At 39.9% G+C, this 16686-nt stretch overlaps 1 protein-coding gene across 1 annotated transcript; it reads right to left on the reverse strand.

The window, feature by feature from the left end:
- Positions 1-814: 814 nt before the first annotated feature.
- Positions 815-14222, reverse strand: LOC311114047 (MFS-type transporter SLC18B1-like). The gene is made up of 14 exons (XM_084189323.1): positions 14036-14222; positions 13550-13692; positions 11052-11147; positions 8911-8984; positions 8549-8696; positions 8008-8164; positions 6015-6151; positions 5704-5805; positions 3875-3966; positions 3674-3769; positions 3453-3527; positions 3260-3353; positions 1140-1189; positions 815-1011 (listed from the first exon to the last, which is right to left on the reverse strand). The coding sequence occupies exons 1-14, from the start codon at positions 14076-14078 to the stop codon at positions 954-956; spliced, it is 1365 nt and encodes a 454-aa protein (XP_084045449.1). The 5' UTR covers positions 14079-14222; the 3' UTR covers positions 815-953.
- Between the last annotated feature and the right edge of the window lie 2464 nt (positions 14223-16686).

The following is a 16686-nucleotide window of genomic DNA, read 5'->3' on the forward strand; positions in this document are numbered from 1 at the left end:
GCAAGGGGTAGGATTTTCAGCGGTTGAATTACATTTATTCAGCACACTCAAGTGAACCACTCCTGCAAAGCCCTTTACCACCTTCATAAAGTAAGTCTGAATACCAACTACTGAGAAGTGCATTTGAAAGGCGTAATTTCCTAAGTCGGAATCGGGCCCTTTATGAATTCAATGGGCGGCAGGTAGCTTAGCGGTTAAGAGCGTTGTGCCAGTAAACGAAAGGTCGCTAGTTCTAATCCCTGAGCCGACTAGGTGAAAAATCTGTCGATGTGCCCTTGAGCAAGGCACTTAACCCTAATTGCTCATGTAAGTCGCTCTGGATAAGAGCGTCTGCTAAATTACGTAAATGTAATTAAATTTGTGCGTTACAAATTCAAAAATCTTGAATTCAAATTCAATATTATGGAATTGAAATAAAGTTTCTGTTGGCACGGAATCACTCCATACATGGTGTTCTGACCCCACTGTTCAGACATAATCCATGTCAGGTGCTGTGGAGATTGGAGAATGAGAGGCATTTAGATAGTACTGGATTTCAATGGGTACATATTTAACAGCCAACTGATTAAATGCCCTTTGATTATCGTCATGTAAACATTATTTTGTGAAATATTCACCTGTTCCGAAGTAAATGGTGTTTTAAAATAGTTTGCTAAAAGCTATTTCAAATAGTTCCAAAGCTTTACCACGGCTTGTTGAGGTCCTTGACAGTTCAAGTCATTATATGCACAGGTCTTATATGGTATTGGCATAATGCAAACTGAACTGCTTCTGTTAAGATTGCTAATGCTATGACAACAAATGAGAACCTGTGTAGTATCATCCTCTTAGTTTTACATTTTAATACAAGTTACATTTATCACCTATGTACATTTACAGGTGTAGGATTTTAATTTGACCAGTTTCTCACAGCAGAAAAATTTAAATTATTGTTCCTGGTAGATGATCGTTGTTCAGGTCAGAAGATGGGTACTTTCATCTGAAGGTCTTGTCCCCTGGATCTGAGGAGCCCTTTAGGTCCAAACAAATAAAAGCAAATTCAGGCACAAATACCAATTTCTCCGAACCTGTTACTCTTTTCAAATGGCTTTCTCAACAGTTATTTTCTACTTGTTTATGTAAATAAACAGAATCATTACCTTTCTTGTCGTGTTCTTTGACAGAGAAAATATATACCAAGAAAGAAAGCCTGAGAAGAGGAAACAGTCATATTCAGACAGCACAGTGGGAAAAAATATATATATAAAAAAATATATACAGTTGAAGTCGGAAGTTTACATACACTTAGGTTGGAGTCATTAAAACTCGTTTTTCAACCACTCCACAAATGTCTTGTTAACAAACTATCGTTTTGGCAAGTCGGTTAGGACATCTACTTTGTGCATGACAAGTAATTTTTCCAACAATTGTTTACAGACATATTATTTCACTTATAATTCACTGTATCACAATTCCAGTGGGTCAGAAGTTTACATACACTAAGTTGACTGTGCCTTTAAACAGCTTGGAAAAATTCCAGAAAATGATGTCATGGCTTTAGAAGCTTCTGATAGGCTAATTGACATCATTTGAGTCAATTGGAGGTGTACCTATGGATGTATTTCAAGGCCTACCTTCAAACTCAGTGCCTCTTTGCTTGACATCATGGGGAAATCAAAAGAAAATCAGCCAAGACCTCAGAAAAAAGAATTGTAGACCTCCACAAGTTTGGTTCATCCTTGGGAGCAATTTTCAAATGCCTGAAGGTACCACGTTCATCTGTACAAACAATAGTACGCAAGTATAAACACCATAGGACCACGCAGCTGTCATACTGCTCAGGAAGGAGACGCATTCTGTCTCCTAGAGATGAACGTACTTTGGTGCGAAAAGTGCAAATCAATCCCAGAACAGCAAAGGACCTTGTGAGAGATGCTGGAGGAAACAGGTACAAAGGTATCTATATCCACAGTAAAACGAGTCCTATATCGACATAACCTGAAAGACCGCTCAGCAAGGAAGAAGCCACTGCTCCAAAACCGCCATAAAAAAGCCAGACTACGGTTTGCAACTGCACATGGGGACAAAGATCGTACCTTTTGGAGAAATGTCCTCTGGTCTGATGAAACAAAAATAGAACTGTTTGGCCATAATGACCATCGTTATGTTTGGAGGAAAAAGGGGGTGGCTTGCAAGCTGAAGAACACCATCCCAACCGTGAAGCACGGGGGTGGGAGCATCATGCTGTGGGGGTGCTTTGCTGCAGGAGGGACTGGTGCACTTCACAAAATAGATGGCATCATGAGGAAATAAAATTATGTGGATATATTGAAGCAACATCTCAAGACATCAGTCAGGAAGTTAAAGCTTGGTCGCAAATGGGTCTCCCAAATGGACAATGACCCCAAGCATACTCCCAAAGTTGTGGCAAAATGGCTTAAGGACAACAAAGTCAAGGTATTGGAGTGGCCATCACAAAGCCCTGACCTCAATCCTATAGAAAATGTGTAGGCAGAACTGAAAAAGCATGTGCGAGCAAGGAGGCCTACAAACCTGACTCAGTTACACCAGCTCTGTCAGAAGGAATGGGCCAAAATTCACCCAACTTATTGTGGAAGCTTGTCGAAGGCTACCCGAAACGTTTGACCGAAGTTAAACAATTTAAAGGTAATGCTACCAAATACTAATTGAGTGTATGTAAACTTCTGACCAACTGGGAATGTGATTAAAGAAATAAAAGCTGAAATAAATAATTCTCTACTATTATTCTGACATTTCACATTCTTAAAATAAAGTTGTGATCCTAACTGACCTAAGACAGGGAATTTTTACTAGGATTAAATGTCAGGAATTGTGAAAAACAGTTTAAATGTATTTGGCTAAGGTGTATGTAAACTTCCGACTTCAACTGTAATAATAATCCATGTGACCTAAATTACTCTTACTAACTAGCATAAACAATGTGTTGATGTCCAAGTAAGCAATTTAGCACAGACATTTGAGTTACCCATTTATAGGGGTCAGGAGTCAGGAGTGTCGAGGCAGGACTGACAGTATTCAAGTGTGCATAATAGAATACACAAACTGCCCTTTTGAACTGCCCTTCTGAACCGCCCTTCTGAACTGCCTCGCCCATTCATCTGAAGCTGTGGGAGACCATCGTGCAGGAACTGCCACAACCCTATATCTGTTTTCTTTATTTGTTTTTTTAAAGTGTCTTTGAGATTCTCATTGTAATGAAAACTGTTATATAAAATACATATATTGTTATTATACATACGGCTAGAAAGGCCAGGCCTCCTTGAACAGAAGCAGCCCACTCAAAGCTCAGCTGTTGTGTGATGAAGCCACCGAGCATTGGACCACAAAACATCCTGAACAAATAAAACATACTTTTGTTTAGAATTCATATCTCCAAACTCCAACTCTCAAATCGCGCCTCAGAGACTTAATATAACACTGCAAGTACACACCCAATGGACCACACTGCTCCAAACAATCCTGACACCAGTCCAAGAGTGCTCAACCCCTCCTCAAATCCATTTTCACTGCCATTGGAAAATTATAAATATTATTTTGCATTCTGTACCTCTTGCATGATACCGATTCTTCTAAGTCAAAATGGACATTATAAATACAGTATATTTGTATATGTGCGCAAGTGCCATGGTGTGTACGTAAATGGTCAACTCACTATGCACATTCGAGTATTTCAGGGAACGTGGGGATGGTAGTCATGCTAAGAGAGAATCCTATGACACCCAGCATGAAGACCACCAGCCACATCTGACTACAGAGACAAAAAAAAGTATAATTATTGTATCACATTGGCTTCTTGTTAGTAGTAATAGCAGGAGAAGTAGTACACTTCACACTGATAATAACAGATGCTGACCTCTGTATCTGCAGAATGGGGACAGGACCTAAGAACCAGAAGCCAGTTGCTGTAGACAAGCCTCCTAGCACCATGAACCACGACCTAGTGTACTGCAAACACAACCAGAAGGTAAAATCACATTATAGTATATGTAGAAAAGAGAAGTTGTGTCTACAATACACGACTGGTATTGGTTGGTGTTGTATATAGTATATTATACAATGGTTGGGTCTAATCCTGAATGCTGATTGGTTAAAACCACATTCCTGCCGGTGTTTATTTCACAAGTTACCACCGCTAAATCTATGACATTAAAATGCCTATTTACTCTGTTCCATCTGATTGCACAATCCACTGTCTCATCAGCCCTGCCAGGCAAGTTATAAACTTGATCTACATTATAAAAAGCAGCTAGACATTATCTCACATGTCTTGTAGACTAACAGTTTTCAACAGCGGAGATTTGTATAAACCTTGCTATCTGTCTCGCCAACATTTGCAACATTATTTCAATATTCAAATTCGATCTCCAGCTGTCCCATAGTAATGTACGTGTTGGGAGTCGGGACGAAACAGACAGGCAGGCAGCGTTTCTCAGCCAGTTGAAATCATGAATCAGCTGGCATCATTGTTAAGGATATAAACAAAGAAATGTCAATTGAAAAAGGTCAAACGAAACGAAGTGCAGCTAGTTTGCAGTCTTTCCAGCTTCAGTTTGAAGTGATTGTGTTAGCTGTGTTGTTGGCTAGCTCCTCTGAACAACAGTGTCCTGACGAGAGCACATTTTTTATGCCATGCGAAATCGCGCCTCATTAACTCATTGTTTTGGATGCATCCAGATAAATGTCACTAGAAAACAGCTTAAACAAATGCGGCTACTTTGCAGTTATTCTGGCTGCACTGTTTGAAGTGACTGTAAATTGCCGTAGTTGGCTAGCTGGCAAGCAAGGGATAAGAATGTTGCCAGCAAATATGGCAATGGAACATTTAGAACAAACGACTGGGTCACGTCCATAGATACAGAACAAAAAGACTGAACGACTGGGTCGCGTCCATAGATACAGAACAAAAAGACTGAACGACTGAGTCGCGTCTCTAGCAACCGAACGGATAGAACGAACGACCAGCCGGCTTGGGTAGCAACCCTAGATTTGTGTCGGGACTATATCTTGTGGAAGGATTAAATAGTATGAATAAATTCATCAAAATAACGTTTTTTAAATTAAAATATGTCAATCATTATTTGAAAATGTTGGTAACCAGTTGTATACAAATTGATAATGCCCTTGAAGCCGGTGTTTGGAGGATATATTGGCACGGTTTGCCGGCCCTCGACAAACAACACCCCTGCCAATATATCCTCCAAACACCGGCTTCTCCGGCATTATCACTTAAGTGTAGTATTGTGTAGTATAGTATTGTGGTGTATAGTATAGCACAGTGTTGTACTGTATCGTGTAGCATAGTGTTGTGTTGAATATAGTATTGTGTAATATAGTATTGTGGTATATAGTATAGCAGTGTTGTGTTGTGTAGTGTTGTATAGTACAGTGTACTGTTAGCATAGTGTTGTGTAGCATAGTGTTGTATAGTATAGTGCTGTATAGTATACTATAGTGCTGTATAGTATAGTGTAGTGTTATATAGTGTTGTAGAGTGTAAATCAAATAAAACGTTATTTGTCACATGCGCTGAATAAAACAGGTGTAGACCTTACCGTGAAATGCTTACTTACAAGCCCTTAACCAACAATGCAGCCGTTAACCAACAATGTAGTGTAGTATAGTGTTGTATATTATAGTGTTGTATAGTGTAGTATAGTATAGTGTTGGGTTAACTGTACTGACAGGAGACCTGTCACTGATGATACCAAGCAGAGGTGAGGCCAGACAGTAAGGCAACGACAGACCAAGGAAGAGAAGACCCACATAACCTGGAGACAGGTCAAACTACATAGAGAAACAAAAGAGATAGGTTAAGTTACTGAGGTTCGTCCTACTGGACATAACCATCATATTTTGAAATGTGACAAATATATTCTCAAATATGAAGCTTTAAAGTATACTAGGGTTGGGTGTAAATTGAATTTCAGTCCATTCAGGAAGTAAACTGAATTGAAATGGAATTCACCTCAACCCTGGTGTATGCTTGGCTTTACCGTATCAATTGCATATATGGACAAGGTTGCATCCAGAAAGCCGAGTCCAGAGCTCAGGGTGAATATGGCAAAGCATATGAGGACTATCTTCAGATGCGTGAACAGCCTGAAGAAGGAGTCCTTGGTAGGATCAGCAGCTGAACAGAGGAGCAAGCAGGGTAATATACAGTGAGGGAAAAAAGGATTTGATCCCCTGCTGATTTTGTACGTTTTCCCACTGACAAAGACATGATCAGTCTATAATTTTAATGGTAGGTTTATTTGAACAGTGAGAGACAGAATAACAACAACAAAATCCAGAAAAACGCATGTCAAAAATGTTATAAATTGATTTGCATTTTAACGAGGGAAATAAGTATTTGACCCCTCTGCAAAACATGACTTAGTACTTGGTGGCAAAAACCTTGTTGGCAATCACAGAGGTCAGACGTTTCTTGTAGTTGGCCACCAGGTTTGCATACATCTCAGGAGGGATTTTGTTCCACTCCTCTTTGCAGATCTTCTCCAAGTCATTAAGGTTGAGGCTGAAGTTTGGCAACTCGAACCTTCAGCTCCCTCCACAGATTTTCTATGGGATTAAGGTCTGGAGACTGGCTAGGCCACTCCAGGACCTTAATGTGCTTCTTCTTGAGCCACTCCTTTGTTGCCTTGGCCGTGTGTTTTGGTCATTGTCATGCTGTAATACCCATCCACGACCCATTTTCAATGCCCTGGCTGAGGGAAGGAGGTTCTCACCCAAGATTTGACGGTACATGGCCCCGTCCATCGTCCCTTTGATGCGGTGAAGTTGTCCTGTCCCCTTAGCAGAAAAACACCCCCAAAGCATAATGTTTCCACCTCCATGTTTGACGGTGGGGATGGTGTTCTTGAGGTCATAGGCAGCATTCCTCCTCCTCCAAACACAGCGAGTTGAGTTGATGCCAAAGAGCTCGATTTTGGTCTCATCTGACCACAACACTTTCACCCAGTTCTCCTCTGAATCATTCAGATGTTCATTGGCAAACTTCAGACGGCTCTGTATATGTGCTTTCTTGAGCAGGGGGACCTTGCGGGCGCTGCAGGATTTCAGTCCTTCACGGCGTAGTGTGTTACCAATTGTTTTCTTGGTGACTATGGTCCCAGCTGCCTTGAGATCATTGACAAGATCCTCCCGTGTAGTTCTGGGCTGATTCCTCACCATTCTCATGATCATTGCAACTCCACGAGGTGAGATCTTGCATGGAGCCCCAGGCCGAGGGAGATTGACAATTATTTTGTGTTTCTTCCATTTGCAAATAATCGCACCAACTGTTGTCACCTTCTCACTAAGCTGCTTGGCGATGGTCTTGTAGCCCATTCCAGCCTTGTGTAGGTCTACAATCTTGTCCCTGACATCCTTGGAGAGCTCTTTGGTCTTGGCCATGGTGGAGAGTTTGGAATCTGATTGATTGATTGCTTCTGTGGACAGGTTTCTTTTATACAGGTAACAAGCTGAGATTAGGAGCACTCCCTTTAAGAGTGTGCTCCTAATCTCAGCTCGTTACCTGTATAAAAGACACCTGGGAGCCAGAAATCTTTCTGATTGAGAGGGGGTCAAATACTTATTTCCCTCATTAAAATGCAAGTCAATTTATAACATTTTTTACATGCGTTTTTCTGGATTTTGTTGTTGTTATTCTGTCTCTCACTGTTCAAATAAACCTACCATTAAAATTATAGACTGATCATTTCCTTGTCAGTGGGCAAACGTACAAAATCAGCAGGGGATCAAATACTTTTTTCCCCTCACTGTAATAACAAGAAACATTATCACAGGAATCATTTCATAATGACAAAGAGAGAAAACATTTGACTCAACATGTATCTTTTACACTCAGATAACTAAATGTTTAACACTTTACACACTTTAAGTTAACACCTTTTTCTTTAAAGGGGGGGACGTAATGTATTCATAACTATCTTATAGATGGCTAACTATTAGTTAAAAGTTCATAAACCATAAATAAACCGTTACCAAAGCTTGGTAAGATGTACATGTTGAAGGGGACCATGAGAATAAGAAAGCATCCCAGAGCCATGAACGGAACTTTGTATCCAAACGACTGATACAACCATCCACCTATTGGTGGTCCCAGTATAAGACCCAGCCCTGCAAACATCTCCAGACTACCCTAAGAAGACAAACACAACACAATATTCAACATAGTAAATGTGCACATGCAGTTGAACCTCGTACCCACAGGCTTCTGTTTACTAAATAGAAGGATCTGCCTTAAAAGAAAGAATGTTGTTTGTATGGGTTCCAGTTCCAAACAGAACAGAATCCAATTGTATCATCATCATATTATTATTATGACCAAATAGAGGAACTTATCACAATGCTCATTGCTAAAGATGCTTTCAGACAGCCGCAAGACGAATGGGGCATAACTCTTGGGATACAAAACATTTTAACAACCTCAACCATAATGCTTTTGTGTTTGAACATGGTGTCTAATTCCGTCACATAACATACCAGACAGACTCTTACACAAGGGTTGGCTGACTAAACTCACCAGAACAGTTGCTATATTGTTTGGGAAAACTTTTGTTGAAACTGCGAAAGAAGAGGTCATTGCAGCACTGAAGCCCACAGCATCAACAGACCTTATGATAAAGCACAGAGCAATAAAAGTAGCTCCGTCAGGAACTCTGTCGAGTAAGCTGCAAAACAAGAACAGGAAAATAATTAGACTAAAATATGTATATGTCCATGTTGAGGAAACATTTTAGGAGGGCACTTAAAAAAAGTGCTTTCCATGAGCACTTTGCCTGGAATCTGTTGATGGATAACTAACTCATTTGTTTAGGTAGTCACCTGCCATTAATCACAATAGACAGTATGTGATGCTTGCAGAACGCTATCCATCTCACTCACCCAAAGAGAATGGTGCACACTGACGACACAAATAAGCCTGAAATTAGCATGAACTTTGCCCCGATCTGGACAATCTGAAAGGAGAGATATAGCATGTGTTATGTTTGTGAAAAGTCATATCGCAAGCAGAGTAGTCTGATGACTACACGTAGGATGCGTTCCAAATGGCACCCTATTCCCTATGAAGTACATTACTTTTGACCAGAGCCCTATGCTACATGATCAAAAGTAGTGCACTACATAGGGAACAGGGTGAAAGTATTCACACCCCTTGACTTATTCCACATTTTGTTGTGTTACTGGCCTAAACATGTGAATTTAAAATGGATTAAATTGAGAATGTGTGTCACTGGCCTAAACATAATACCCCATAATGTCAAAGTGGAATTATGTTGAGACATTTGTACTAATTAATTAAAAATGAAAAGCTGAAATGTCTTGAGTCAGTAAGTATTCAACCCCTTTGTTATGGCAAGCCTAAATAAATTCAGCAGGAAGAAATGGACTTGGTGTGCAATAATAGTGTTAAACATGATTTGTGAATGACTACCTCATCTGTACCCCACACATACAACTATCTGGGAGGTCCCGCAGTCGAGCAGTGAATTTCAAACACAGATTCAACCACAAAGACCAGGGAGGTTTTCTAATGCCTCGCAAAGAAGGGCAACTATTGGTCAATGAGTAAAACTTTAAAATGCAGACATTGAATATCCCTTTGAGCATGGTGAAGTTATGTACTTTAAAAAAAAAAAATATTTGTTTGTATTTTCTCCCCAATTTTGTGATATCCAATTGCGATCTTGTGTCATCGCTGCAACTCCCCAACGGGCTCAGGAGAGGCGAAGGTCGAGTCATGCGTCCTCCCAAACATGACCCGCCAAACCGCGCTTCTTAACACCTGCCCGCTTAACCTGGAACCCAGCCGCACCAATCTGTCGGAGGAAACACCGTCCAACTAGGAGTCGCTAGAGCTCGATGAGCCAAGTAAAGCCCCCCGGCCAAACCCTCCGGATGATGCTGGGCCAATTGTGCGCCGTTCTATGGGACTCCCGGTCATGGCCGGTTGTGACACAGCCTGGGATCGAACCCGGGTCTGTAGTGACGCCTCAGTCTTAGACCGCTGCGCCACTCGAGAGGCCATGGTGAAGTTATTAATTACACTTTGGATGGTGTATCAATACACCCAGTCACTACAAAGATACAGGCATCCTACCTAACTCAGTTGCCGGAGAAGAAGGAAACCACTCAGGGGTTTCACCATGAGGCCAATGGTGACTTTAAAACAGTTACAGAGTTTAATGGCTGTGATAGGAGAAAACAGGATGGATCAACATTGTAGTTACTCCACAATACTAACCTAAATGACAGAGTGAAAAGAAGGAAGCCTGTACAGAAACAAAATATTCAAAAACATACAACCTGAAAGCAATTAGGCACTTAAGTAAAACAGCAAAAAGTTTGGCAAAGAAATTAACTTTATGTCCTGAATAGAAAGTGTTATGTTTGGGGCAAATCTTCTTCTCCATTAAACAAAATAATATATAAAATTGTGATTTATCAGTGGGTGCTGGGAGGCAAATTCATCTTTCAGTAGGACAATAACCTAAAACACAAAACAAATATACACTGGAGTTGCTTCCCAAGATGACACGGAATGTTCCTGAATGGCCTAGTTACCGAGTTTAGACTTAAATCAGCTTGAAAATCTATGGCAAGACTTGAAAATGGCTGTTTAGCAATGATCAACAACCTACTTGACAGAGCTTGAAGAATTTAAAAAAGAATAATGTACAAATATTGTACAATCCAGGTGTGGAAAGCTCTTATTAGAGAGGTACTCAGAAAGACTCACAGCTAAGATCACTGCTAAAGGTGATTCTAACATGTATTGACTCAGGGGTGTGAATACTTATGTAAATGAGATTTTTCTGTATTTCATTTTCAATAAATTTGCAAACATTTCTAAAAACACGTTTTGACTTTGTCATTATGGGGTATTGTGTGTAGATGCGTGAGAGTAAAAAATATATATTTAATACATTTTGAATTCAGGTTGTAATACAACAAAAATGTGGAAGAAGTCAAGAGGTATGAATACTTTCTTAAGGCACTATAGCCTAGTTATTCCAAATACTTACATATTTACCCATTACTAAGGAGCCCATCAGATTACACAGAGCATAGCAGCCAAATATAAGGCCAATGACCGTCTGACTGGCTCCTTTTTCCATGGCCTGTATAGAGACAATATACATACAGTAAATATCCTGTATCTATCAATACATTACAACATCAAACATACAGACACTGCAAAACACAAAAAAAGCTTGGTGAAAAAGCTTCAGTTATGATTGTGTACAAGATGTCGTTTTCCTTTTGGAAAGCGAAGGCACGTAAACAAAATACTTTGGAAAACAGTCACAACAGCTGACTTTATATCATAGTCATGACTCAGTGCTGTTTAGGTCAGCAACGTTCACTCATCTATAGGTTGAGTTTCCCAAAAGCATATAGATCATCTTTAGCAATTAGATCAACTATGATCTTAAAAAGAGCAATTTCGCCACTTTTCAACCTCATATTCATTATCTCCAGTCTACATGTGTGAAAACAGCGCATTTCTATGATCTGTGGTTAAAACGATAAGTAGGTCCTAAAAAAATGATTTTCAAAAACTGCAACGAGCTTCGAGCCAGAGGGAGGGTATTTCTTGCTCCCCACGAATCTCATAGTGTTTGAAAATCACTGTTTTTTTTTCTTCGTTTATGACACTTTTCCACAGGTATATCAGTGGTCGTGACTTTATTTTAAAAAAATGTTTACACCATAATATAGCTTAGGGCTTATAACAGAGATTTCAGTCAGTCACAAGAGACTCTGGTCACTCAAATGCATATGTCCACAGGACAGCCTATCTGACATATACATTATATTATAGTTATCCAGAGCCACTTAGTGCATTCATCTTAAAATAGCTAGGTGGGACAAAAACATATCTGAATCATAGCTACTTCATTGAGGAAAATGTACGTACTATCAAAGTCAGTGCTAGAAGGGAAACAAATATTATTTAAGATGCTCTTTGGAGAGGAAGGATTTCAGATGGGGCAGGGACTCCGCTGTCCTAGCATCAGGGGGAAGTTCATTCCACCATCGGGGTGCCAGGACAGAGAAGAGCTTTGACTGGGCTGAGCGGGAGTTAACCTCCCGTAGGGTTGGGGGGACCAAGAGACCAGAGGTGGCAGAACGGAGAGCTCAGGTTGGGGTTCAGGCTTTGAGCATAGCCTGAAAGTAGTTCCCCTTGCTGCTCCGTAGGCAAGCACCATGGTCTTGTAGTGGCTATGAAATTCGACTGGAAGCCAGCGGAGTGCGCGGAGGACTGGGATGACTTGGGAAGGTTGAACACCAGGCGGGCAGCGGCGTTCTGGATAAGTTGCAGGGGTTTGATGGCACAAGCGTGGAGCCCAGCCAACAGAGAGTTGCAGTAGTCCAGACAGGAGAAGTGCCTGGATTAGGACCTGTGTCACTAGCGCACCTGATTCTAATAATTAGCTGGTTGATGAGCTGAATCAGGTTAGTTACAACTGGGGTTGTTGCGAAAACCTACAGGAGGTTTAGCTCTCCATGAACAGGGTTGGAGAGCCCTGTTGTAGAGCATGAACCTGCAGGAGCGAGTTTCTGCTTTGATGTTTGCATGTGTTGATGTGACTGAGTATCCATTGTATGACACATCATTGCCCTAAGGTTTAGGGGCTTTTCGTGTCCAACACATTATACAAATACAACCACATGTCAGTCATGACATCTAGTCTGAACTGGTATCTTACAGCCAACCAATAAAATGAAGTGTACTTTACTATGGCACTCCTAAACATTAATTTAGTAATTTTTCAACATGTGCCAATTTATTTTATAATCTGAATAAAGAAATCATGATTCTGCATAAACTCTGTTTAGTATATTGTTACGTTCCGCAGCAAAAAAAACAAAAAAGGCAAACAGAAGGGGGAACTAACAAAGAGTCGCTGACAACCAAAACAGGTAGGGTTTTAGGAGGGGTTCTGAAAGACACTCGTGGGCGTGTCCACTGCAAGTTGACTAGAAACAACAACTGGAACCTAAAAGACACCCACCATTAACGCCTTCTAAGTTTGCCCAAGAAGAGGCAAATAAAAGCAAAAACCCCATACCAAACTTAAAGATATGAAGCGAAGCAAACCAAAAAAGTGGCGCAAAACGAAATCAGATAAATTATTGTTTTTCTAGAAATCAAATAGGGAGCGCCAACTAAAGGTGTTGACCCTCCACATCTCTCAAGACAATTGGAGCACTGTACCAGCCACTATTAAATAGCACCTGGGCCAGCACAGGTGAAACACCTTCCCACTAACGAGATGGCAACCAGCACAGGTGTAACACATACTGACTAACGAGATGACGCCAATCTGTAATCCTCTTTCCATCCCGCCACCTACTATATTGTGTGATCGCCAATATACAATAGAAGAAGACACCAATTGGTGCGCCCTACGTGCTAAAGTCCGACCTCAAAACATGCATCGGAAAAACCAAAACCTGTAACAATATCTCACAAGCAATGAAGAAGTAAAATGGTTGGTAGCCTATTGAACAATACCTCTTTGGGGAAGAATGGTCCCAGTATAGAGTAACAAATCATTGAGCTGAAGTTGACAGATGCGATTGATATCAATGTGAGGATCTGATTTCTTGTCATCCTTTGATTAGGACTACTTGTTGATTCTTCTGATGTGCTGCCATCTACAGAACGAATGAATGAGTAAATCAATCAAACAAACAGTAAATACAATTTGGGCATTAACAAATAATTAATCATTTAATTAACTCATTACATACTTGCTGTCAGAGTAAGACTGAAAACATGTTAACAATGTAACAACTTTTTTTAGGCAACCAACAAGTGCATTCCTTAATGTAGCTCATTTCTAATATCTGTAGTGGTAGGACTTTCATTCGTTGAATTCGCCTACAAACTTTTTAAATACATTTTAAACTAGACACTTGAGGAGATGAATTGAGAAACAATGTTTTATTATTAGCTGGAATTATATAAATTGCCGTTTTTCTATGTAATGTCACCAACCTGTTTGTTGAACTTCATCAGAATCCATATTGTTGTCATTCATAGATTATCCTCCTGATCCGGATTGCTATTCAAGTTACAAAAGCTTAGACTGAAATTCCTGTTACATGAATAGATCACTGCTTCATAAAGTTAGGGAAACCAAATGTGTCACAACTTCGCCAAAACGCGAGCCTAGAGAGGAGGCCTGGGGTGTATTCATTACACCTATACTGTTGCAAAACGTTTCTTAAACGGAAGGAAGCGTGTAGAGACCTAGCTGAATTTGTCCAATAGAAACTGTCGTTTTAGTTGCAAAACGCAACGTTTTGTAACTGTTTGGACTAATGATTACACCCCTGTCAAATCGAAAGTTGTGAAGTAACATTTTGAGTAGGGGTGGCTTGGTGACGTTTGGTAAGTCCCGCGTCCCGCCTTCCCCTTCCCCCTCCCCCCTCCCCCTACACCACCCCTCCCCCTACATACACGCACACGCACACACACACGCACACACACACTGAATAGACATAGATATGTGTTTTCAATGTTATACATTTTATTAAGTGTTTGGACATCAGTTAGACCTATCTTTAATTATATATCTTTTGATATATATTCTGGACAAAAATAATTGTATTCAATTGAAAAAAATTGAGAAAAATCCATCTAGGCAATACAATAATATTCATTTAGGTGGTGATGACAATAACACAATGACCACACCACACACACCGTCTGTATTGATAATAATACACATTGAAGTCTTGCTGTATGACACAGTAGAGTAACAATGCTAAGCATTGAATAGTTGAATCATCACATAACTTCGTCTATAATACCTTTTCAAATAAACCTGCAGATATACTTTCAAATAAAGCAGCACCAGACATGTTAATTACTGAACATGTTCACAAATTAATCAGTCAATCAAAAACAAATTAAAATCATAAAATATACAAATGATAACTTTGACGTCTTCAATACCATGTGACACACTATTAGCAATAATGCGGACAATCTCTATCTATCAAATGGCAGCAGCAACTCCAAGGAGGCAAAGCACTTCACATTCAAATGCAATGTTCAAGTAGCGTCTTTAAACACCACCAGTGACTGACTAAAACACAGAGCCAACCAAGCTTATACACCATAATGTTACATTAATTCAGAGGTTAGCTTGTCTTTTTTTGTCGTTGTTGTATGATTTAACATGAGTTGACCGATCTGGCAGCAGGTGGGATTTCTACTGTATAAACTTTGCCCCAGATAACGTGATCCATGCATTTGAATTTTTTTTTATAATGATTTACACATGCGTTAATTTTAATTTTTCATAGGGTCTACTAAAAGAGATGATTGGCAGAAAGTTAGGTCTAACATTGATAATATACAGGTGTTACAATTTATTTATGAATGTGTTACAATTTATGTTGTACGGGAGTATGTGGTCATACAATAACATTTACATAATGGCATGTAAATTATGGTACAACTTAAGGAAATGTGGATATTCCTATAGGATCACTTCATAGAAGTGATGTTCTAAATAACTTCTAAATAAACTCTAATACTTTCAAACTCATCTTGTTGTCTTTCCACAATCAATATGGTCTCCTTTCTTACAATGCATTATTTCAACACTTTTTTCTTTTCTTTATTCAGGTCTTTTAAAATTGCACTTCTCCACAGGGCAGTCTTTAAATCCGAAGCATAGATACAGTAAGTAAGAGCAACTTACCTACTTTAACGTTTTTATATGAGGCTTACTAAGTATATTTCATAGCCAGTGATGTAGTGGTAAAAAATAAATAGTTGGGTAAACGCTAAAGTAACGCTCCCTATATTTTCAATGCATTTTTCAGCTTGCACAAAAGTAAAAAGGTGCGTAGCCGGTGTTTACGTTGTGTTTACCCTCCACTACACCACTGTTCATAGCCCCATCAACCGTCTTGTCCTTGCACAGCACTAAATCGACAGTCCCATGTTACAGGACCCAGGAGGATCATCTCTGATTATGTTGTCATTACGCACCAGAATAGGTTGGAACAGAGTGGTCCTCTGTAGCTCAGCTGGTAGAGCACGGCGCTTGTAACGCCAAGGTAGTGGATTCGATCCCCGGGACCACCCATACACAAAAATGTATGCATGCATGACTGTAAGTCGCTTTGGATAAAAGCGTCTGCTAAATGGCATATTAATATTATAATTATATATGACATATAGTACCAGTCAAAAGTTTGGACACACCTACTCATTCAAGGGTTTTCTTTATTTTTACTATTTTCTACGTTGTAGAATAATAGTGAATACATCAAAACTATGAAATAACATATATGGAATCATGCAGTAACCAAAAAAGTGTTAAACAAATCAAAATATATTTTATATTTTTCAAAGTAGCCACCCTTTGCCTTGAAGACAGCTTTGCATTCTCTCAACCAGCTTCACCTGGAATGCTTTTCCAACAGTCTTGAAGGAGTTCCCACATATGCTGAGCACTTGGTGGCTGCTTTTCCTTCACTCTGCGGTCCAACTCATCCCAAACCATCTCAACTGGGTTGAGGTCGGGTGATTGTGGAGGCCAGGTCATCTGATGCAACACTCCATCACTCTCCTTCTTGGTCAAATAGTCCTTACACAGCCTGGAAGTGTGTTGGGTCATTGTCCTGTTG

Source organism: Coregonus lavaretus (assembly GCF_964263955.1).
Source record: "Coregonus lavaretus genome assembly, contig: HAP1_SCAFFOLD_2303, whole genome shotgun sequence".
NCBI classification, from domain to species: domain Eukaryota; kingdom Metazoa; phylum Chordata; class Actinopteri; order Salmoniformes; family Salmonidae; genus Coregonus; species Coregonus lavaretus.

Excerpts from the sequence above, each read along its gene's own strand:
- LOC311114047 (XM_084189323.1), bottom strand. The coding sequence starts at position 14,078 with ATGAATGACAACAATATGGATTCTGATGAAGTTCAACAAACAG. Across the intron at positions 8,697-8,910 it reads GTGTGCACCATTCTCTTTGG|CTTACTCGACAGAGTTCCTG; the intron begins GTGAGTGAGATG and ends CTTGTTTTGCAG. Across the intron at positions 3,967-5,703 it reads TCATCAGTGACAGGTCTCCT|TACACTAGGTCGTGGTTCAT; the intron begins GTCAGTACAGTT and ends TTGTGTTTGCAG.